General features: G+C 49.2%; 1 protein-coding gene across 1 annotated transcript in view; it reads right to left on the reverse strand.

The window, feature by feature from the left end:
* Nucleotides 1–25,244, reverse strand: part of PLEKHM1 (pleckstrin homology and RUN domain containing M1) — a 448,316-nt gene that overhangs the window by 303,458 nt on the left and 119,614 nt on the right. The window contains exon 2 of the mRNA XM_085650998.1: nt 14,724–14,809. Coding sequence (XP_085507124.1) covers nt 14,724–14,777 — 54 coding nt within the window. The 5' untranslated portion in view covers nt 14,778–14,809. The remainder of the gene's footprint in view (nt 1–14,723; nt 14,810–25,244) is intronic.

The following is a 25,244-nucleotide window of genomic DNA, read 5'->3' on the forward strand; positions in this document are numbered from 1 at the left end:
ACGGAGGTCTGACCCAGCAAACCCAGAGAAAAAAGGACCATCGGGAAGGGGCTGAGAGGCAGGTGCGTACCCGGGCCCCTGGGGGCCCCGGCGGACGGGCCCGGGCGCTGCCTTTCCCGTCTCACAATCGCTGGACCTCACGGAGGTCTGACCCAGCAAACCCGGCGAAAAAAAGGACCATCGGGAAGGGGCTGAGAGGCAGGAGCATACCCGGGCCCGTGGGGACCCGGCGGGCGGGCCCCGGGTCTGCCTTCCCCCGTCTCGGGATCGCCGGACCTCCCGGAGGTCTGACCCAGCAAACCTGGCGAAGATAGGCCCATCAGGAAGGGGCTGAGAGGCAGGAGCGTACCCGGGCCCCTGGGGGCCCCGGCGGGCGGGCCCCGGGTCTGCCTTCCCCGTCTCGGGATCGCCTGACCTCACGGAGCTCTGACCCAGCAAACTCGGAGAAAAAGGACCATCAGGAAGGGGGCTGAGAGGCAGGTGTGCGTACCCAGGCCCCTGGGGGCCCCACTTCGGGCGGGCCCGGGTGCTGCCTTCCCCTGTCTCGGGATCCACGGACCTCATGGGGCTCTGACCCAGAAAACTCGGAGAGAAAGGACCATCCGGAAGGGGCTGAGAGGCAGGAGCATACCCGGGCCCCTGGGGGCCCTGGCGGGCGGGCCCCGGGTCTGCCTTCCCCCGATTCATAATCGCCAAACCTCACGGAGGTCCGACTGACCCTCTCCCTATTAATCCGGAGGAAAATGACCCCCCTTTCTTGTAATCCGTGCGCACGAGGTGACAGAGGGGACCCAAGGCGCGAATGTACACGACCTCCTGGAGCCCTCGCTGGGATCCGGGAGGCAAATGGACCCTCATCGAGACTTCCAGGCATGCTCGGCCATCTGGTCACTCCATTGGAAAACATTGTGCGTGACCAGATGGCCGAAGAGACGTGCGCGACCAGATGGCCGAAGGGACTTGCGCGACCAGATGGCCGTCTGAACCCAGACGAGCGAGGAGAGGCTCCCCGGACAAAATGGAAGCCCGTCCCGGGCCTTTGGGAGTGCCGCAGACCGGGGGACAGGGCCCGGGGCTGGAGACCCCGACCCGGGGCCCGGCCGGGCCCCTGGACCCAGCCGGGGCCCCCAGGCCCGCAGGCGAAGCCTCCCCGGGCCCTCCGGACTCCGCCCCGGGCAACCTGCCATGCGGCAGGACCCAGGACGGAGCCCGGGGCGGGGAGGCTGCCCTCCCCGGGGCCCCCAGGGGCCCGGCCGGAACTCCTGAACCCAGACGAGCGAAGGGAGGCTCCCTGGACACAAGGGAACCCCGTCCCAGGCCTTTGGCAGTGCCGCAGGCCGGGGGAGGGTTCCCGGGGCCGGAGACCCCGACCCGGGGCCCGGCCGGGCCCCTGGACCCAGCCGGGGTCCGCAGGCGCAGGGGAAGCCTCCCCGGGCCCTCCGGATCCCGTCCCGGGCACCCTGCCACGCAGCAGGACCCAGGACGGAGCCCAGGGTGGTGAGGCTGCCCTCCCCGGGGCCCTCAGGGGCCCGGCCGGAGCTCCTGAACCCAGCCGAGAGAGGGGAGGCTCCCCGGCCACAACGGAACCCTGTCCCGGGCCTTAGGGAGTGGCGCAGGCCGGGGGACAGGGCCCGGCCGGGCCCCTGGACCCAGCCAGGGCTCCCAGGACCACAGGCGCAGGGGAAGCCTCCCTGGACCCTCCGGACCCCTTGTCCCTGGCACCCTACCACGCGGCAGGTCCCGGGACAGAACCAGGGCAGCATCTGGGCCCGTCCAGCTGCCGGCTGAGGACCGAGAGGGGTCCCAGAGTACCCTGTCCCTAGTAATCCGGAGGAAGGCTACCCCCCCCTTTCCTGAAACCCGCGCGCTCCAAGTGATGGAGGGGACCCTCGGGGCGAACGCGCCCGGCCTCCTGGAGCCCTGGTTGGGATACGGGAGGCGAATGGACCCTCATCGGGATTTCCAGGCCAGCCCAGCCATCTGGCCCTCCTTATAGGAAAGCATTGCGCGCGACCACATGGCCGAGGGGAAAGGAGCGACCAGATGGCCAGCAACTGAAAGGACTCCCGTCTGCCCGCCCAGAGCCGGGCCATAGCGGTAGGGCTCCCGCCTGATCCAAGGGCACGGTGGGCTCTGCTTCCCGGGGGGGCTCGGGGACAGCGGCTGGGCCTCAGCCACGGGGAGGACCGACGGAGCTCTCGGGCCCGGGCGCCCTGGGGAAGGACTGCCCGGGACCCGTGGAGCCCGTCCCTGGGCACTTTGCCACGCCGTGGGCCGGAGGAGGGAGCCTTGGGGCTGCAGGCCTCGGGGGGGGGGAGGGGGGGAAGCTCATAGACCCCATGCTGGGCCTCAGGCATGGGAGGCCCAGCGGAGCTCCCGGGGCCCGGACGCCCGGGGGACCCATGGAGCCTGTCCCGGGCACTTTGCCTCGCCGCGGGCTGGAGGAGGGAGCACCGGACGCCCCGGGGAAGTGTCGTCCGGGCTTCGCCCATCTGGTCCCCACCTGAGAACCGCCATCCCCAGGAGGAGTGTCCCGGCATACCCTGCCCCTACTAATCCGGAGGAAGGCTACCCACCTTTCTTGTAACCCTCGCGCTCCGAGTGACGGAGGGGATCCTAGGCGCGGATGCGCCCGACCTCCTGGAGCCCTGACTGGGATCCGGGAGTCAAATGAGCCCTCATCGGGACTTCCAGGCTGGCCCGGCCATTTGGTCGCCCCATTGGAAAGCTTTGCGTGCGACCAGATGGCCGAGGGAAAGGTGCGACCAGATGCCGGGACCGAAAGGACTCCCAGCTGCCCACACCGAGCCATAGCGGTAGGGCTCCCGCCTGCCCTTGCAGGGCTCCGGGGCTCTGCACCAGGGTCTCTTGTCCCCGGCAGATGGATACTTGGCAGGACGTGGGATCCCAGGCTCTGACCAAAAATCAGGAGGCCTGGGGCCGGTCCCTGCTTCTCAACGCAGCCAGGCCAGGGAGCTAGGGGAGCCTGCCCAAGCACGACGGACCCCAGTCCCGGGCACACGGTCCCTCAGGTTGTGCGCTCGTTTTCCACAATTTTTTTCAAAATTCCGCGAAGAGGCATTCCGCAAATTCCGCCCAGCCCTAGTGGTGTCCACAGGTGAAGGGAAGAGTTTCCCATTGGTTGTCTTAGTGGGCTCTGAGAGTGTGGACAGAGGGATCCACCAGGGTTCAGATTGGCGTAGAACTGGAATATGCCCCTGCAGTCGCGGACCAGTTCCGTGTTCTATCGCCCAAAGCCGGGAATCCCATCGAGGTGGTGATTGGTCTCCCCTGCGTTTTGGCTGGAAGGGGGTCGTGTTGGAAATGGCCCTTTTTGCAGGGTTATCCCTTAGCTTTTTGCCTACCTCCTGGATTTTTCCTAACCTGTTTTTGTTGGCTTTATGACTCTGGGCACTTTACCACTGCTGATCAGTGCTAAAGTGCATATGCACACCCTGTGTAAATATGACATGTGAATTGGTACATCCATGATTGGCTTATTTGGTTTACCTGTTAGTCCCTAGTAGCGTGGCCTGTGTGTGCCCAGGGCTGGTAAACCAAAAGCTGATGGTGGGCCTGCAGCGCTGGTTTGTGCCACCCACAGAAGCAGCTTGTAAAGTGTGTCTCAGACCTGCCACTGCAGTTTCTGTGTGCAGTCTAGAACTGCCATCTTGGCTGTGAAGTGCACCCACTTCCCAGCCCCCTGAACCTTCCCTTGGCATCATGTAAGCCACCCCTATGGTAGGGTGCATTGTATGTGTAAGGTAGGACATGCTCTGATGTGTGTAGCATGTCCTGGTAGTGAATTACACCCAATTTCGTTTTTCACTACTGTAAGGCTATCTGTTCTCCATAGGCCAGAATGGGAGGTTTGACTATTACATTCTATAGTCCTAACTGACCAAAAGAACATGGTAGAAAAACGAATTTAGAATGCCTGAGCTCAGAATATTAAAATACATCTTTTAGTGAAGTTTATTTTTATATTCTGTGTTTGAAAATACCACTTTTAGAAAGTAGGTATTTTCTTGCCTAAGCCTTCCAGTGTGCTCTGCTGTTATGTGTATTGGCTGTCTGGTTTTGGAGTGACAGGGCTGGGGAATTCCAGGAGACAGGGTGAGGTGTCCCAGTGGTGAATAGAGAGATCTGCATCTAGATGGGTGGGAGGAGTTGCACCTGGGACCTGAATAGGGCTGTGCCTTCCCTCCACAAAGCTGGCTCCACCTCCTGTGGTGCGTCTGATGTCTCTACCCTGCACTCTGAAAGGAAAGAAGCAGCCTGGTAAACAAAGTGCTCCAGGACTGAGCAGAACTGGTTCTGGCTGGGTTCAGTGACTCTTTAGAACAAAGACTTTTGGTGTTCAAATATCTGTGCTGAAACCCCTACAATTTGTATTGCTACTGGACAACAAGAAGAACCTCTGTCCGTGTAACTGAAGGAATCTGCAGGAGAGGACTGTCCTTGTGTGCTGTTTCTTGGACTGGCCTGCAGTGGTTACTACTGGACTTGGAAGAAGAGGAAAAGGACTTTGAAGGAACTTTTATTTTATCTTGCTACAGCAATCACCCAAGGGCTAGAAGAGAGCTAGCCTCCTGCTGGAGTCTCAGGCACATCAGACTCCACCACCAGCCTCCTGTTTCCTCCTAGCGAGGATTTCTATCTGCAGGTGAGGCTCCTGTGAGTTCCAGGGCCTCTAGTTTTACTGTGGAGAAGAGAGTGCTGAAAATCGTCGCTAACGCCCGTTAGCGAGCCGCCGCAGCTGAAGGGCGTAAGGAAAATCATCGCGCTGCTGCCGCCGAGTGCTCGCTACCGGAGATCATCGCATCACATGTTTGCGGGCTGCCAAATGCCCGCTAACCCGAAGATTATCACATCGCATGTTTGCGGGCCTCCAAGTGCTCGATAACCAAAGATGATCGCATCGAGTTAATCGTTTCACGACATCGCAGCGTGGACGCCGAGCATTCGCCATTTTCATCGCATCAGGATCATCGCTCCCTCGCGGAGCGCCATTTCTTTTCATCGCAACAAGATCGCACATGCAACAGGCTCGGCGCATCATTCTCCCTTCGCGGCAAGGATTTCAACGCATCGCCGGCTTAGCGTGGAGAAGTTTGTCGCTTTGTCCTGCACACAGATCAGCGCATCATCCTCCCTTGCAGCAAGAATTCAACGCATCGCTGGTCACGCGTGAGGAAAATCATCGCTACAACTCCTTAGCGACATTTTGGTTGCTTTGCTACAGAATCCAGGTAGTTTGTGAGTAAAAGGGTCGCAGAGACCACTGCCTTGAACTGAACTCCCCTTTGCACACTTTGAACTATTTTTGCAGCATTTTAAGAGTAACCCTATTTTCTAGTACTGTGGCTTTTTACTGTTATTGGTCTTGTGTTAAGTCTATATATAAAGATACTTATTTTTTATAACTACTTGTGTGGTGTCCCTTTGTAGTGTTCTTCACTGTGTTACTGTGTATGGTCATAAATGCTTCACACACTGCCTAACTGCTCGTGCTACGTTACCACAGGGTTGAGCAAGGGTTATCAAAGGGTGTGGCCCGCTTACCCTGACTTACGAAGAAGGGTCCCTACTTGGACAGCGGACAGCCATTGCCAACTAGAGACCCCCATTTCTAACACTGCCCTAAACCCTAAAACACTACACAACACAAACACTACAACACTACCCTAAACCGTAAAACACTACACAAACACTACTACACTACCCTAAACCCTACAACACTACACTACACAAACACTACTACTTTACCCTAAACCCTAAAAAAACTACACTAGCCTAAACCCTAAAACACTAGACTACACACACTACTACACTACCCTAAAACCAAAAACACTAAATCACTACACTACACAAACTCTACAACACTACCCTAAATCACTACAACACTACCCTAAACCCTAATACACTACACTACAAAAAGAACACACTAAAACAGTAAACAAAACCCACACAGAACACTAATTTTACACTACCCTAAACCCAAAAATGTAACACCCACCCCACGCGCAAATCCCCTTACCTTTCTCCAGCGTCGCCGTAGGATCCTGCTTCCTCCTTCCTGCTTGCTTCACGTCGTTGTGAGGAAACAGCCTGAGTTTCCTCACAACGACTTGGATAACCACCACATTACATCGCATGCATTTTAAAAGCGCATGCGATGTAATGGTATGCGTGGTTTTACCATGCATTGTAACATCGCTAATAGCAAAATGTGGTAAAATGGCTGTTCCCCTATTGGGGTGGTATTGGTGGTGGTGGTATTGGCAGTTGTATTGGTGGTGGTACTGGAATGGTGGTATTGGTGGTGGTGGTGGTATTGGTGGTACTTGTGATGGTATCGCAGGTGGTGGTATTGGTTCTGGTGGTGGTATTGGTGGTGGTATTGGATTGGAAGTGGTGGTTTTGCTGGTGGTGGTGGTATTGGTTGTGGTGGTATAGCTTCTGTTGGTATTGGTGGTGGTATTGGATTGGAGGTGGTGGTATTGGTGGTGGTGGTATTGGTGGTATTTGTAGTTGTGGCATTGGTTGTGGTGGTATTGGTATTGGTGGTGGTGGTATTGGTGGTGGTATTGGTGGTGGTATTGGTGGTAGTAGTGGTATTGGAGGTGGTATTGATGGTGGTATTGGTGGTGGTGGTGGTATTGGTGGTAGTGGTATTGGTGGTGGTGGTATTGGTGGTGGTGGTATTGGTGGTGGTGGAGGTATTGGTTGTTTTGGTGGTATTGGTATTGGTGGTGGTGGTGGTGGTGGTGGTATTGGAGGTGGTGGTATTGGTGGAGGTGGTGGTATTGGTGGTGGTGATATTGGTGGTAGTGGTGGTAGTTTTGGTGGTTTTGGTGACTGTAGTAGAGTAGGGTCTGCTTTCTATGTTCACCCCACTTTTTGCTTTTGCTTCACTGGTTTTCGACTTAGATGTGGCTGTGGGCCTGCCAATCAGACCCACAGCCCAGCTGTTCTCTCTCTAAATTAATACTATGTACTGTAGGTGCATAACCCAATTGGTAAGGATCACCTTATTGGCCCCTGTATAGTGTACCTTAGGTACCCAGGGCATAGGTGTACCCTAGGCATACCAGGGGCTGCAGCACGTATTATGCCACCCCTGGCTGGCCTTCCATTATGACAACTGGCTGATCACTCAGCTGGGGCAAGGTCGTGTAATCACCCCTTGCTTAGGTGTAGTATTCCTATACCTACCTTGTATATAGACACATGTGTACCTATAAGCCACTCCTATGCCAGGCCTTAACAATCCTGGAGGCAGAGTGCTTGGTAACATGTGAGATAGTGCTCTAGCATGAGCTGAGCCTGTCTGCAGCTTTCGGAACCATGTCCTTATAGCTGTTCTATGATATAGCCTACCATATACTCTTAAAGTACCTTATAATCTTAAACGGTTATGGTAACTATGGTTTGGCTTTATCAGAACATGTCGTGTAAGGTGTCTAACACTTTGGAATAATACCCCCATACCGTTTCTGGCAATGAGGATATTATTCCTCCCTTCTAGAGGGAGAAGACATGTTGAAACCTACTTACCCGGTTAAAGTTAACCAGAGCCCCAGCACCACAAAATGGATGCTGCTGCCACAGACACAAGTCTGACCTCCTGCTGCTGGGAGTCCTTCCAGCGAGGGAAGCTTGGACAATAGGTTTCCTGCCTTGGGAGGTGCGAGCACCACCCCAGACAGGACTTAGTGTATTGGGGCAGGGAGGGATGAAAGAAACTAGACACTGCCTGGGGCACACAAGGTGTCCCTTGCATAGTCCAGTTCAAACTGACGCTGGGGCACTCCAGCCCCAGCTCTGGCGCGAAACTGGACAAAGGAAAGGGGTGTAACCACTCCCCTTCCTGGTCCCACCCATAGGAGGGACCTTGTAGGTAGCCCAGCCCACTAGCCCAGTATATCAGTAGGTAGCTGAGCCCTGCAGAAATTGGATTATCCTGAATCTGCAACTTGAACATAAACTCTGGACCTTCGACATTCGACCTCAGGAAGAAGATGAAGAATCTCCCTTGTGGCCAAGGAGTGACCACCCTGGGCAACCAGGCACCATCCAGCGACCGCTGCTTGCTTTGTGACTGATCCTACGAGGAACGACTGCAGAGACTGACCAGCGCCGAGACTTCCGACACCTCTGAACCAGATCCACCTCTACAGCAAAGCTGAGACCCCTGGAGGCGACGAGGGATATGGGACCGGCGACTTGGGAAAAGTGGCTAGTAACTGACTAGCGCGACTTCTGAGGCTTCCTCGAGGCTGTGCTTGGGGAATTGAGAAGCCCCCATCCCGAGCACCATCTGCAAAGAAGATCAGCTCCCCACACTTCACGTGTTCAGCGTGGGGCCCTTCTGCACCTGAGTTGCTCGACGTGTTGTCCGGTTGCTGGCCCGTTGGCTAGTGACCTCTGTGACGAAGAACCTTTGATTTCACCTTGCTGGTCCGGCTCCTCCAGACTGGCACTAGCTCCTCTGTGAAAGAGAAGCACCCTAGACCTTCCTGGTCTGCACCAGAAGCAAGTCCTCCATTCTGCGTGGGTTCCGCTTGCCAAGGCTTGTTGGGTCCTAACTAGACATCGACGCCGCCGACAGCAAGAGCCTTAGTGGTACAGCTCGCCTCCTGGTCGTCCTTGACATCTCCTGGTACCCGTGGCTGCTGCGACAAGCTTCACCTCTTCACCTGCATCTGCACGACATCGCCTGGTTCCTTCCTGGTTCCTTCCCGGCTCCTGGCTGGTGACCCAGACTCTGTCCCTTCTGCTTGCAGGTATCCTTCCTTCTTGATTCCATCCTTGGGATCCACCGGACACTCTTCACTGACTGCCTGTCAGCAACTTTCCTTCAGGCATCCATAGAAGTCAACGACGAAACCCGACGCAAGTTCACACCTATGCACCCGCAGCCCGTGGCCTAGGTAACTTGAGTACTCCGGTGCTCACAAGGGTATTGACTATCCTAGGGTCTAGTTTCCAAGTCTCGAACTCCTAGCTATTCCAGAAGTGTCCTAAAACTGTTAATTTCTAATAACTACTATTTCTATCGACTTTTACGCATTACGCGTGAGTGTTTCCACTCTGCACCTGAATCCCGTGGGCCTCCCACTTCCTAACCTTTGGTAGTATAGTGTAGACCCAGCGATTCCCTAGGCCTATCCTGTGTTCGTGACAGTGGTTCTTATACCACTTACTTAGTATATGGTTTGCGTGGCCCCTAGGGCCTAACGGTATTACTTACCTGTGTGACTTAATGTATGCTTAAATAAGACTGTGTTGTGCTTACCTCGAATCTCATAAAGAGTGCTGAGGGTTTGACTAGAATAAATACATTCTATTTTTTATATATATCTGTTGTGGTGTCCTTTCTTTTGGTTTTCAAGGGATTACATATGGTATAACAGCTGGCTTCACATGCCATACAGAGTTTAGCCTAAGACTGCTCTTGTCCATGCTACCACTAGGATAGCTGGTCTATAAGGTTGACTTTACAACCAATCACCATAAGGGTTGTTTGGACTGATACAAGGTGTACACTAGAATTAGTGACATCATATATCAGGACAACTTCTCACAGTGATGGTATTGGTGGATGTGGTATTGGTGGTGGTGGTAGTGATATTCGTGGTGGTATTGGTAGTGGTGGCATTGGTGGTGGTATTGGGGGTGGTATTGGTATTGGTGGTGATGGAATGGCTGGTGGTGGTATTGGTGATAGTGGTATTGGTGATAGTGGTATTGGTGGTGGTACTGGCATTGGTTGTGGTATCGGTGGTGGTGGTATTGGTATTGGTGGTGGTGGTATTGGTGGTGGTAGTGGTATTGGAGGTGGTATTGATGGTGGTATTGGTGGTGGTGGTATTGGTGGTGGTGGTGGTATTGGTGGTTTTGGTGGTATTGGTATTGGTGGTGGTATTGGAGGTGGTGGTATTGGTGGTGGTGGTATTGGTATTGGTGGTATTGGTGGTGATGGAATGGCTGGTGGTGGTATTGGTGATAGTGGTATTGGTGGTGGTACTGGCATTGGTTGTGGTATCGGTGGTGGTATTGGTTGTAGTATTGGCAGTGGTGGTTGTATTGGTGGTGGTGGTATTGGTGGTTGTATTGGTATTAGTGGGGGTATTGGATTGGTGGTGGTATTGGATTGGTGGTGGTATTGGATTGGTGGTATTGGTGGCACTTGTGATGGTATTGGAGGTGATGGTATTGGTGGTATTGGTTGTGGTGGTGGTGTTGGTGGTGGTGGTGGTACTGGTGGTGGTATTGGATTAGAGGTGGTGGTATTGCTGGTGGTATTGGTTGTGGTGGTATTGGTGCTGTTGGTATTGGATTGGAGGTGGTGGTATTGGTAGTATTTGTGGTTGTGGCATTGGTTGTGGTGGTGATATTGGTGGTGGTGGTATTAATATTGGTGGTGGTATTGGTGGTAGTAGTGGTATTGGAGGTGGTATTGGTGGTGGTGATATTGGTGGTGGTGGTATTGGTGGTGGTGGTATTGGTATTGATGGTGGTGGTATTGGTGGTGATGGTGGTATTGGTGGTGGTGATATTGGTGGTAGTTTTGGTGGTATTGGTGATGGTATTGGTGGTTGTGGTATTGGCGGTGGTAGTGGTATCCGTGGTGGTATTGGTAGTGGTGGCATTGGTGGTGGTATTGGGGGTGTTACTGGTTGTATTGGTGGTGGTGGAATGGGTGGTGGTGGTATTCGTGGTGGTATTGGTATTAGTAGTATCGGTGGTGGTGGTATTGGTTGTAGTATTGGCGGTGGTGGTTGTATTGGTGGTGGTGGTATTGGTTGTATTGGTATTAGTGGTGGTATTGGATTGGTGGTGGTATTGGATTGGTGGTGGTATTGGTGGTACTGGTGATGGTATTGGAGGTGGTGGTGGTATTGGTTGTGGTGGTGGTATTGGAGGTGGTATTGATGGTGGTGGTATTGGAGGTGGTGGTAGTATTGGTGGTGGGGATATTGGTCGTAGTGGTGGTAGTTTTGGTGGTATTGGTGATGGTATTATTGGCAGTTGTATTGGTATTGGTGGTGGTAAAGGATTGGAGGCGGTGGTATTGCTGTGGTGGTATTGGTGGTGGTATTGGTTGTGGTATTGGATTGGAGGTGGTGGTATTGCTGGTGGAGGTATTTCTGGTGGTGGTGGTATTTGTGGTTGTGGTATTGGTATTAGTAGGGGTGGTACTGGTGGTGTTGGTACTGGTGGTGTTGGTATTGGTGGTGGTGGTGGTGGTGGTATTGGTAGTGGTATTGATGGTGGTGGTATTGGTGGTGGTGGTATTGGTTGTATTGGCAGTATTTGGTATTTGTGGTGGTATTGGAGGTGGTGGTATTGGAGGTGATGGTTTTATTGGTGATGGTATTGGTGGTGGTGATATTGGTTGTAGTGGGATTGGTGGTGGTAGTTTTGGTGGTATTGGTGGTGGTGGTATTGGTGGTGGTGGTATTGGTGGTGGTGGTATTGGTGGTGATAGTATTGGTGGTGGTGGTATTGGTGGTGGTGGTATTGGAGGTGGTGGTATTGGTGGTGGTGGCATTGGTGGTGGTGGCATTGGTGGTGGTGGCATTGGTGGTGGTATTGGTAGTAGTGGTATTGGTGGTGGTGGTATTGGCGGTGGTATTGGTGGAATGGGTGATGGTTGTATGGGTGGTGGTGGTATTGGTGGTGATAGCATTGGTGGTGGTGGAGGTGTAATGGGTGATGGTAGTATGGGTGGTGATTGTGGTGTTATTGGTGGTGATATTGGTGGTGATGGTATTGGTGGTGATGGTATTTGCGGTATTGGTATTGGCGGTGGTGGTAGTGTATAGATGGTGGTATTTGTGGTGGTGGTGTTAATAAAGCAGGCTTTTGAAAACAACCGGTCAGTTGGCCTTAGTGCAGATGACAAATAACACAGATGTGCTGTCAGCTTTAACCCATTAGCACATGATTATGTGCTACCAGGAATTCACATGACTTAATTCTCTAATCATTTCTAAATCCATTTTACTTGGGGTTTGAAAAAGAAACAAGATGATGCCAGGTTAAAGTGGCTGAAAGCGGGCGCCCGTTTTACGGGGCGGCCGTGCTGCTTAAAAAAACACAAGCCGTTTCAGCTAAAGCAGCGCATGTCTGGCCTGCAGTAAGAGAAACTCAATAAAGTAAATAGTGCTTACAGACTAAATAACAGGTCCCGTGTGACAGCTAAAGTAAAGGGGCCAGTAACCATGGGAGGTTACAAATGAAGACAAGGCTGTACCAAGGAGGGACTAAGAAGCCTATTAACAAATCCGAAGGCAGCATTTACGAAAGACTGACAAGCCAATGAAAAATGTGGGCGTGGCTTCTCTCCCATATTCTACTACTGCAGTCTCGCGGAGCGAGCAGTGCATACGCGCTACCGTTAGACTCGACCTAAAAAGTCCCACGGGAAGGACTACAAAACAAGCATTTGCAAAGCATTAGTTCTTGTATTTGCGAGAGTTTGAGCTATTGGCATTTTAACTCCTTCCGTGCTCATGACGGAACCACGCCGTCATGAGCCACGGTTGCCGTGTGCTCATGACGGAGTGGTTCCGTCATGCTGCGGCCGTTGGCGGCCGCGCCGCCCACGCGGCGCTAATTCCCCGCCTGTGCGGGCGATTAGCGCTGTGGGCGGAGTCATGACGGAACCACTCCGTCATGAGCACAGCCCAACCGTGGCTCATGACGGCGTGGCTCCGTCATGAACATCGGGCCACCGCGCTGCCCCCCCGCACCCCCCAGCGCTGCGGCGGAATTTCCGCCGCAGCAAAGGGGTTAAATGACAATGCCTTTTATTTATGTGTTGGTTTTTAAAACGGATAAATAAAAGGTATGGCCATTACAATGCAAATAGCATAAACTCTCGCAAATACGAGACCTATTATATTGCAAATACTTGTTTGTAAAAGCGCCCCATGATGCGCTTCCACTTTAAAGACGGCCATGCCCCTTTCTTTACACACAGCTCATCTAAAGAAAGGTGCACGTCCGCCACTAAAGTGGACACACGGTATGGAGTGACTTTACTAATGTTGACCCTATTAGTAATAAAAATGTGAAAGCGGGCACCGTACTGAAAGGGTAGCGCGGCGGCCGGAGGCAAAGCAGGCACCCTTTAAGGAAACCACTTCGTGCCTCCAATAGGGGAAAATCATTAAGGAAAATCGTGTAACACAAGTAAAAAGACTAGTCCTCATGGGAGGCTACAACTGCAGACAAGGCGCTACTAAGCCTATTCAATAATCAAAAGCAACCATTTAGAAACTACAGTAACAGGAGCCAATTGAAAAGCTGGGCAGAAAATGGGTGGAGCTTCAAGTCCATACCTGAATACAGCATGCCTCGCAAAGCAGCGCATGTGCTGCCCAGGCTCGACCTAAAAATACACCAACCTGATTCAACTATCTCGCCCAGTGCAACCCGCCTCTTCACAATTCGAGTAGACACAGGCTACCATAAATTCTGGAGAGACTTTAGCACTCACTCCTCTCTGGGCCGGACTACCGTCAAGAAAGGCTGTAAAAGTCCAGTAATCCCTGGCCACATACTCCAGGCATGCCATTGTCCCACTGGCCGCCAATGTTCCGGCATCCAAGACAGGCCATCGGACCTGCCTATATCATGGAAAAATACAGTATAATATTTATCTTAAGGGTAAGGTTTTCATACAAATCGACTGTACACCAGGACTAAGCTCTAGTCAACAGAAGCAGAACCAAAACACATAGAAGACGACAATTCACTGTCTAGCATCAGCACAATTAGAAATTCACTGCCTCTGCCTGGCATCTTCTCAACCAATTACATACTCATTGCCCCTGCCTGGTACATTCTCAACCAGTTGCATACCCACCGATTCTTCCTAACACATGCTTAACCAATTACATTCTCAATGCTTCTGCTTAGCATCTTTTCAACCAATTACATACTCACGGACTGCCTAACATAAGAGCAATCAATTACTAACTCTGGCTCAACCTGGCATCTTATCGACCAATTACATTTTCACTGCCTCTACCTAGCATCTTCTCAACCAATTACATACACACTGCCTCTGCCTATCACCCGCTCAACCAATTACATACTCGCTGCCTCTGCTTAGCATCAGCGCAACCAATTAGAAACTCGCTGGCATCTTCTCAATCAATTACATACTCAATGCCTATGCCTGGCATCCACTTGACCAATTACAAATGTACAGCTAGCACTTGACTTTCGCTCAACAAATTACAAATCCACTGCCTAGTCCAGGCATCCAGTCTGCCAAGTACAAACTCAGTGCGTTTAACAACACCCGCTCGATCAGCTACACACTCAACTTCAGCTTTCCTTACAATGCGAGTTTGGATCTTCACCCTGTGATCTATACAGTGACAGAAGTTAACGAGTGTTATGGCACCTTATTTAAAAGAAGCATTTCTGTGTTGTTATAAGTCACTAATCATTTTTAAAAACCAAACTTAAAAAAATGCTAATTTTAGTCTTAGATGTCTTCAAGGTCGTAGAACTAGTAATGTATTATCAATTTTTGCTTCATTGATCTACAGCCAACGTATTTCTAGTAATGTATTATCAATTTTTCCTTCATTGATCTACAGCCAACGTATTTCATATATTGTATACAGCAAGACAGGGTTGGATGGTCATTATTAAGTCATATAATTTGAAGGCTGGGAGCACACACATTACATTACCTGTTTAACTTGTCTAGGGTCCAACACATTTTCAGCCGTTTGGGTCGACAGCATGTCTCTTCCACTTCGCAGTTTAATCACGACACCTAGAAGAGGAAACACTATGCTTAGCCATGGTTCTAAACTTGCAACATTAATGGTTCAAGCAAATTGTTGTATCCGACTCCACACGCTGTATATATTTTCCATAGGAGTATTTATACATTGAAGAAGAAACAACTATCGACGTGGTACTCCCTCCGTCAGGCAGTAAGCAACTGTCGGTGAAAAGAACATCACACCGACAACATCACAAATAGTATTCGAACCCTCGAGACAACCATGAGACGAATGTCCCTCAAGCCCCACAAATACATTACAATACACCCCCTTCCGTTAATGCATACAGAAGCGATATTGTAGCTCGTTGTCGGTACCACAAGAATGGCAAGTAATGCTCCATGTGGCAAGCAATGCACTACACAACATAACTAGAAAATACATTCTTTGACAACAGGAAACTGTACCCTGCTGAGAACAGAAAAACTAAAACAGTTGTGAAGACATTGTTGAGAAGAAAACAAAACTACACTGGTCTGGTACACATGCGTAAGTCACTGAACGTAGTCCAGCAGGTAAGCAGGTTGCCTTCTTGACTTAGGACTTCTACTAGTCCCACTCCACGCCTACCATCAGCGCCAGCCTCGCTACGCACACTGACACCCTCACCACTATTCTCAGAAAAACAACCATGCTCCAAACCACTACCAACCGTCTGTACCACCTCCTATCCTTCATGAGAATAAAGCCATTGCATCCTTCACCCTCAACACTATACTCATCACACTCTTGACCACTTTACATGGCCACTCTTCTCAAGTTCCAATGTTCACCATTAGACAGCACAACATGCCACCTGTGAACCTCCTTAACCTTAAAAGGGCCTCGGAAACTATTAAACGTCTTTTTGCCTCTGCCACATTTGATTTTTACCCAATCACCAGAAACAATCCTCGGGTTTCCAAATCTATCCCGAAGGACACTGCTTGATCCTGAACCACCAGAGACCATTGTAGGACCTGCACGGCTATCTTGACAGACACCACTAGATCCTGCGCCCTTCCCCTCAATCAAATCTCACATTCATGAAAGGCGAAGCTTGGAGCCAGGTTTCCTCCCTCTCATTACACAAAAGGGAACCTCACCAGTGGCAGAATTTTGCATTGTACGATAAGACCAAATCAGAATTCAATCTCCACATCCAATCGATTTGCCTCTGCCATCTGCAAAGCCTCTTATCATGTGGTTCACTCTCTCTACAATTCCATTCGCATGGGGATTGAATAAAGCGGTACGTGAATGTCTCACACCACACAACACCAAAAAGTCTTTCATCTCACTAGAGGTCAGTTGAGTCCCATTGTTAGTGACGAGTACGACCGGAAAACCTCCCCTCTAAACACCTCAAATAATGCTTCTATGGCTGTGCGTGTGGTAATGTCTTGTAAAAGTTAACCACCAGCCACCTGGAATGGACGTCAACCATGACACTAGCAAATCTTCTGATACGTCCAATACTAGACATAGTGCCGATGAAGTTCAAGCACACACTGCAATGCACTACCAGGATCCATGATACTGCCACCCTCAGAATGGGCACCCAGCTTCAAGTTTTTCTCACTCTCCTTGCATTCGGTGCACCTTTCCACCCAATCCACAATGTCACTATCCATAGCCGGCCACCAAACCTCCTTCGTAACACGTTTCTTGGTGACAGTCTGCCCCAAATGCCCATCATGAGCCAAGTCAAACAATCTTTTACGCACATCAGAAGGGGGAACCGTCCTGTCTACTCTGGTCACCATTTCCTCCACCCCCCCCCCCCCCCCCCCCCCACAACATGAGAAGTTCAACAAGAACTTGGCCGAAAGGTCGCAAGGCCAAAGAGAGTACTTTCACTCCTCCCACCATTCCTTATCATAAGCATTACTTGCGCTAGTACAGCGTAGTTTTTCATTGCATCAGTCCACTCATGTTCACTCACAAAGCCACTACACCAACTGAATACATCTTCCACACTTGCAACAGCCACTTCTCGCTCTCTACAAACGACCGCCTCCACATCAACCAACTTCCAGTCTAGTGACAAACGTGAAAGGCAATCCGCCAGGACATTATGTCCAACCAGGGATGTGCTCAATGCAGTAATCATATTCTTGAAGGCGTGAGGCTAGCCTAGCCAGCCTACCTGACCCTTTTCCCATACTCCCTGGAAGTAAAACTTTCAATAGCAATTTGAGATCAGACCACCCCAGACAAAGTTATGGAAATATTCTAGGCCCCATGCTGCTGCTAGATCCTCCTTTTCGATAACAGCATAATGTTGCTCAGTATCGGTCAAGGTGCGCGATGCAAATGCAACAGTTTGCTCTGTGGCACCATGCATTTGAGAAAACACTGCATCGATACCTGTTGCGCTCGCATTCACAGCGACTATTGTTTTGTTCCCTATATCAAAAGAGACCAAAATATGGGCATTGCACACCTTATTTTTGATTTGCTGGAAAAACTCTTATTGTAACATACCCCACTCAAAACACACTCCTTTCCGCATTAATGCTTTTAAACACTCCGTCTTGCTGGCAAAATTTCTGATGATTTTTTAATAATACTCTATCAATCCTAGGTACATATGCAACTGCTCTTATACCTGGGTGATGGTATAGACCTGATAGAGGAAAATAGGTCGTTTTAGGGTCTTACACCATCAGTCAACAGAGTGTGTCCAAGGTACTCAAATTTTCCTCTAAAAATTCACGTTTTTCTTGCCTGAACATCATCCCGGACTCAGCCAGACGATCCAATGCCAACTTTAATGTTACATTGTGGCTCCCCACAATATCACTGAACACCAATATATCATCCTGAAAATAGATGACATTGTCTAAAACCTTAAATATCTCATTCATTATCCTCTGGAAGACACTTGCTTCAGAAGATAATCTAAAAGGCATCCTAGTAAACTGGAGTCTTCCATGGTCATGAATGCTGTTAGGGATTTGGACCGTTTGTGGTGACTTTTTGGTGGTATGCATGCTTGAGATCAAGTTTGGAAAAATATTTTCCTCCTTTAAGCAGTAAAATCAGCTTGGTAATGTTAGGCAGTGGGAAATTATCAGTTACAATGTTCTGGTTGAACCCTTGCAAGTCCACGCAAAACCTTAACTTCCCCGTCCTCCTTCTTAGTGATAACCACGGGAAAAATCCAATTTGAAGCTTCAATGGGTTCAATCAGCCCACTCTCCAGCATCTTCCCCAACATTTTCTTGAATTCTTCCTTCATCCTTATGACCCTCCTGACCTTGGGCTGCACTGGGACAGCACCCGGCTTCAACTTGATCTCATGCTTGTATACCTCTAACTCACCCAGCTCTTTCATGAAAACCTTTCCGCTACCTTACAGAATATCATCCAGAGTGGTGGCCTCAACAACCAGGACTTGGTTTGGTGCCCGCGGATTTATGATAATGTGAAGACCATACTGATGGTACCATCCCAGAATGGGTGGTCCAGACTGGGCCACATACCCTTTTCCACTAACACACCCATCCATTAACGTAATATCAGTCTTCATGTATCTAATTGTGTAAATTTTTTCACCCTAGTCCCCTTCCGGGTTGATATCTTTGGCAATAAGCACACTATTGACCACTCCTCGAGTAACATACTTTTAGGAATAATTGTGTACAAGAAACTGGAATCCATTGCCAACTCCACCACTTTGTTTTTAATGGTGAACTCTGATTTGAGCCTTTTAAACTTGGCTGACCCAACATCTGTGCTCTGTTCTTCGTTAACACACTCTAACACAACACGATTCACATATTCCAGCTGTATTATCCATCACAATAGCCAGTATCCAGGGGAAAGTGTACCTTGCACATTCTGGCAAAATGCAGTTTCCGTCTGCACCTCCTTCACTGAGGCATAGCAATTCTTAGCCTTAGACGAATGATAACTAATACTACACCTGCTACGTTCTTGCTAAATGCTTTAGCTTTACTACTACTGGTGGGCCTGCCACCCGTTCTGGCTGACCACCTGGATGTTGCTGCAATATCACCCTCAACCACTGACACGACCCCAGATGCTTTGGAATCCTTTCGCTCCATCTCTTTCATGCAATATATTGTAGTTCATAACAAGAAGCACAATACGAGCAGGTAAGGTGCAGGACCGTTTATTCCGATCACATGTCAACATTCTATCATGAGCTCTATCAGGGAAGTACCAAGGGAGCAGGAAAAGGAGGGGGAAAAGAGGAACGTACCATAAGGGGAAATAAAACTTAAATTAGGAGATTACAACACATCTCCCTATATAGGGGAAAACAAAAAGACAGGCAGTGCAGTAAATTTAAGATAAGGCCACCAGTCTGTCATTACTCCAAGTCTGTCCATTTTGTAGGCGAACCACATTCTTTCCATTTCTTACCACGCGTTGGGGAGCGCGATACTTGCTCAAACCTGGTTGCACATGTATGGGTTTCTTGACAACCACCGTGGTACCAACTTTGTACTCGTGGTCCTTGACACCATGTTTTTGGTCATACCAACTTTTATTTTTTTGTTGGTGTTGATAGATCTTCGCCTTACTCCGCTCTAGATCAGGCACTACTCTTTTTCCATCACCCAACCAATGTGGATTCATTTTGGTGCAGGGTTCCCTACCTCTCAAGCAAACAAAGGGTGACACTCCAGTGATAAGATTGGGTGTGGTGTGGTATGCCCATATGCACTTTTAGGGAATCTTCAACATTGAACCCATTGGTGATGGCCAATTGAATGTGGTCTTTCACTAAGCGATTCGCCCTCTCTACTAGCCCATTCGCTTTAGGACAATAGAGGGCAGTTTTTTCATGCCTTATGTTTAGATCTTCCAAGAATGCCTTCATTGTCTCTGACGTGAATTGCACCCCATTGTCTGTCACTAATGTGGCAGAAATGCCTTCATAGACGAAAACACCTTTCAAAAATGAGATGAGGTTGCCTGTCGTGGTGGAGGGTGTGAATTTAAAATTAACCCAATGGGAGGTGTAATCTACTAGGACGAACATAAACTTTTTTTGTGGACCCAGAATATCCATAGGACCAATAATGTCCACTGCAAGTTTTGTCCATGGAACTTCCGGAACTTCGACAGTAGATAGAGGGGCATTGCGTGGAATTTTACTTTTGTCACTTTTAGCACAGCTAGTGCATTCTTTGACCTTGAGTTCTACCATAGAGTCCATTCTCGGAAACCAAAAACCACCCCTGACTTTGTTTTTCATGAGGCTCCTGCCTAAGTGTCCTTCATGGGCTTGGTCGATTATTTTGTTCCTCAGTTCCTTAGGTGGGACTACTCTTCCCCCCTCTTTGTATCACACCCGACAACAAAGAAAGTTCATACCTAACCTCCCAAAAGTCTTTGACTGAATCTGGAACCTCAGACCGACTCTTGGGCCATCCATTGAGGATGAACTCTTTGAGAACCCCCATGTCTTTATCTTTTCTCACATTCTCATCCCACTCTTCTTTGGTTAATGATGGGAGGTGCATGGTTAAAATAGGAACATCTAACTGGTTCTCACTTTGATTGTTCAAGAGTGGAGACCTGGATAGGTAATCCGCAATTACATTTTCAGGACCAGGAAGGTATTCCACCTTGAAGCAGTAGTTTTCTAGGCCAAGAACCCACTTTGTTATGCGTGGAGAATTGTTATGCACATTTTTGGATGAGAACATGAAAGTCAAAGGCTTGTGGTCAGTGTGTATAACAAATTTTATTCCCCACAAGAAAAATTTTAAATGATTCACTGCCCAGAAGCATTCTAACGCTTCTCTCTCAATGACTGAGTAGCTTCTTTCTGCGGAGTTGAGGGATCGTGAAGCGAATGCTATTACAGTTTCTTGACCCTCTCCTTTTTGAGAAAGCATCGCTCCCAAACCTTTATTGGATGCATCCGTTGTAAGTATGTTTTTTTTCTAGGGGTCAAAAGATCCTAAAGCTGGTGATTCAAGAATACGTTCTTTTATTGTCTCCACCATCTTGTTGTGTTTTTCCTCCCATACAAACTCTTTGTTTTTTTTTAGGAGCTCACGCAATCCATCGCATAAATCAGCAAAATTTCTTATGAACTTGGACATGTATTCTACCAGTCCGAGAAATGATTTGAGTTCATCTTTATTGGACGGATAAGGGGCATCCTTGACTGCTTGAATTAAGCTGTACTTGGGCTTGAAACCTTCTTTGGATGGTGGTACCCAAATACTCTACTGAAGTCACTTTGATCTTACATTTGTCAAGTTTCACAGTTAACCCTGCTCTAGACAGTCTTTGGCACACGGTGTTAAAGACGACGTCATGTTCCTCCTCCGTCGAACTATACATAAGTATATCATCTTGGAAACAGAGGGTATTGTTGACGCCCTCCAGGATCTGTTGCATTACCTTTTGAAAAATAGAAGCCGCTGAGGCAAGGCCGAACGGCATCCTGATAAACATGTAGGCCCCAAATGGCAGAAAAAATGCTGTCAGGGGTCTTGATTCTGGGTGCAACTCAACTTGATGGTAGGCCATCGACTTATCAATGACCAAGAAAAAAAACGCCCTCCCCATGGTGCTTAGCATCTCGTTTATATTAGGGAGGGGAAACCTCCCTAATATAACGAACGACTCCAATTTTTGGTTCAATGATGAACTGAAGGCGCTAAAGCTTTCAGTTAGTCACGCTGAACGAGGCTGGAGACGACAGTACTGTCCCATCCTTAAAGCCAGTACACCTCCCTCTTGTTGCAATATAAAAAATCTATTCTGTCCACCAAAAAGGACTACTTTTCCTCTAAAATTCTAGTCGCTGAGAATAAGCCCAGAGACATTTTCTCTATTATCATTAAACTCGCTTACTCCGACAGAACCACTCTCAAACCTTCCCCGTCACTATCTCTCTGTGACTCTTTGAACTCTTTTTTCCTGGAAAAAATAGCTACAATCAAAGCCAATATTCCCCCCCCCCCCTCTCTTCTCAACCCGCCCTGTCCCCCCATAGTGGCCTGTTTTGACTCATTCCCTCTTCTAACAGAGGAATCCTTTCTCTCCCTCCTCCCTCTGGTTAAATCTGGGTCTCCACTTGACCCGTGCCCTGCCCATATTCTCTGTCGCATCTGCATGAACTGTCCGCTACCCCCGCTTACTTTTCACAACTGCTCCCTATCTCAGGGCGTTGTTACCCCTACTCTCAAAACTGCTATAATCTTCCCCATTCTCAAAAAACCTGGCGCGGACCTCTCTGTCCCCGCCAACTATCGCCCCATTTCTCTGCTTCCCTTTCTAGGGAAAGTTTTGGAGCGACATGTCACCAGAGCACTCACCACCTACGTGGAAGAAAACAGAGTTTTAGCTCCCCGCCAGGACGGTTTTCGTCCAGCCCACTCCACCGAGTCAGTCGTGCTTTCAGTACTTGACAACCTTAGAGAGGGATTGGACACTGACCTCCCCCAGGCCTTGGTCCTACTCGACCTTTCCGCCGCCTTTGACACGGTGGACCATTCCATCTTACTTTCCCGTGTCAGGGCGGCAGGGATCGGCGGCTCGGCCTTGGTCTGGCTGTCCTCCTTCCTAAGTGATCGCACCCAAGCGGTGCGTCTGGGCGATTTCTCAGCCGAACCACGGAAAGTGTTATGTGGGGTCCCTCAAGGCTCCTCCCTTTCCCCATTACTTTTCAATCTGTACATAGCTCCCCTCATCTTTGCTCTTCAGCAAATGGAGGTCTCCGTATATAACTATGCGGATGACCTCCAGCTCATATTCTCTCTATCTCAATCCCCTGACTCTAAATCTAACTTCCAATCTACAATGCTCTTCATCCGGGACTGGATGAATCACAACCACCTAAAACTAAACCCAGATAAAATAGAGCTGGTTTTGACAGGTGGTTCCCTCCAGTCCCTGGTCCCCCCTCTTTTGGCCCCCTTCTCTTGGGTCCCCTCCTTCCCCTTCCTCCTCCGTTAAAACCCTCGGCATTAAACTCAATGACCAACTCACTCTGCACTCCCAGGTGAGTTCGGTGGTTTCTTCCTCCTTTCTATCTCTTCGAACTATTCGCAAGGTTTCCCGCTTCTTCTCTTTCACGGCCCTAAAACTTATTGTACTAGCTATGGTCGTCTCTCGGTTAGACTACGCCAATGCCCTCTACCACGGCATGCCCGCCTATAACGTACGACGACTACAGCTGGTCCAGAACCAAGCCGCCCGCTTGGTTTATAACCTCACCAAATCCCACCACGTCACTCCCCTCCTAAAATCCTTGCACTGGCTCCCCATTCGTGAGCGCTCTCAGTTCAAGGTGGGCTGCCTCGCCTTCCTAGCTCAGCAAGGCTCTCCTCCTGCCTTTATCTCTTCAGAGATCAAACTTTATGCCCCTGCCAGGGAACTACGTTCTTCTTCTCAACACCTGCTGTTAATCCCCCGATTTCGTCGAAAAAAATGGGGAGGCTCAAAATTTTCTACCCTTGCCCCCATCTTCTGGAACTCCCTCCCAGCCCATCTCAGATGTTCCACCCAATACTCCCTCTTTAGAAAGGCTTTGAAAACCTACCTATTTTCTAAAGCCTTTCCCCAATAAGTCAAGTCCCTCCCCTGCTTTCCTTTGCCTCTCAAGGACTCAGTATACTGTAGCGCCATGAAACCGCCAGGTGTACGTGCGCTTTAAAAATAATTTAAAACTCAAACTCAAACCTCTCTATCCAGATATTCTCGTTGAGACTGCAGAGGTCCACACAGAGGCGGATTCCGTGCCCATTAGCTTTTGAAGCTAGAACTCTAGGAGCCAACCATTCGGATGCTTCTATTGGTTGGATGACACCCATGTCACACAATTTGTCTAATTCAGCTTTGAGGGTCTCTCTAAGGCGAAAAGGTACAGGTCGTGTTCTGTGCACTACAGGTTTCGCACCTTGCCTAACTTTGATTTTATGTTGGAAGTCTTTTAATTTACCTAACTTATCGGTAAAAAGGTTAGTAAAAGCATCTTGCAGGAGTGTGTTGCTGTTAGTAATATCTACTAAAATGACTTGGTTTTTGTCATTGGGGTCTAGGATGATTCCCAATTCCTTCTGGTGTTGCCATCCCAGAAGGTTCGCCCCACTCTCAACAACATACACCCTACCCACAATGGATCTCCCCTTAAAGTCTATGTGACTATTAACCATGCCTAATAAGGGAATGGGGTCTCTGGTGTAACCTTCGGGCGAAATATCAGAGGGAATCAACATAGACCTGTTGCAACCAAAGGATTTCTCATAGTCTTCAAGGTTTACCAACGTGAAAGGGGAACATGAGTCTGCATACATCTCTAGGGGTTTGTTGTCAATAAGTACAACACATTTTAGGTAGTTAGGCCTGGAGGATTCGTAACTGTCTTTTATTTGAAAAACAAATCTAGACTGTGGTTCCCCACTAATGCTAACTACATTAGTAGTACTACTTATACCGTCTCTACATACCCTAGCTAAATGTCCCCTTCTGTTGCATTTTTTTACAAATGACACTACGTGCAGAACAAAATGGACTGTTGGCCAAATGGTTGTTGCTGCCACACCTAAAGCATTTCAAACCTTGGCCCTCCTTATTAGAAATATTGGTTGGTACACTCTTAGTGCCTTCTCTGTTGGCTACTTTGAGTACCTCGCCGTTGGACGCTTCAAACTGAACAGACGCCACTACATCTTCCTTAATTTTCATCTCTTTTACGCACTTAGCAGTATGTTCAATTGTTTGTGCAATTGAAATGGCATCTCTTAGAGTGGGGTTTTTAGCCAATAGCTTTTCGTGAACTTTGCTGCTGTTAGTAAACCTAACGAGTTGATCCCTTATGAGGGAATCGTTGAGGTCCCCGAACTCGCACAATTGGGTGAGACTTCTTAGGGCAGTTATGTAATTATTAATAGATTCATTCTTTCCTTGTACTCTGCTGAAGAATTTGTGGCGTTCAAGCACCACATTAACTTTGTCCCTAAAATGAGTCTCTAATTTCAGGAGTGTGGTCTCATAAACATCAGCATCGTCCTCATCCTCCAAATCCGGTTCAGGTAAGGTTTCATAAACTTTGCGTCCATGAACACCTAAATTATGTAGCAATATGTGTTGTTTGCGCAAAGCAGAGACCTTTTCTCCCCCCCATCGCAATTAGGTAATATTCAAACAATTTGGTCCAATCCTTCCAGTGAATTTCAGGATCCCCACACTCATTTAGGAAAGATGGTGGTTGACTCATACCTGGAGTGCCCATCTTGAAGAGTGAGGAATGCAATCAATGGAGGAGGAGCGAGCGACTCAAAAAGGACAGGAAGGCAAAACGTACAGGAGAGCAGCACTAAATGCAACTAACGAAGGACGAGTGTTGATGAGGGTATGTGTGTGTGTCACAGAGATAACACACAAAGAGGTGAGTGTGTCACCGTGGGTAGCAAAACACTAGAGCACAATACATGTCCATGAATG

The sequence above is a fragment of the Triturus cristatus genome, chromosome 1_1, assembly GCF_964204655.1.
Source record: "Triturus cristatus chromosome 1_1, aTriCri1.1, whole genome shotgun sequence".
Classification (NCBI taxonomy): Eukaryota; Metazoa; Chordata; class Amphibia; order Caudata; family Salamandridae; genus Triturus; species Triturus cristatus.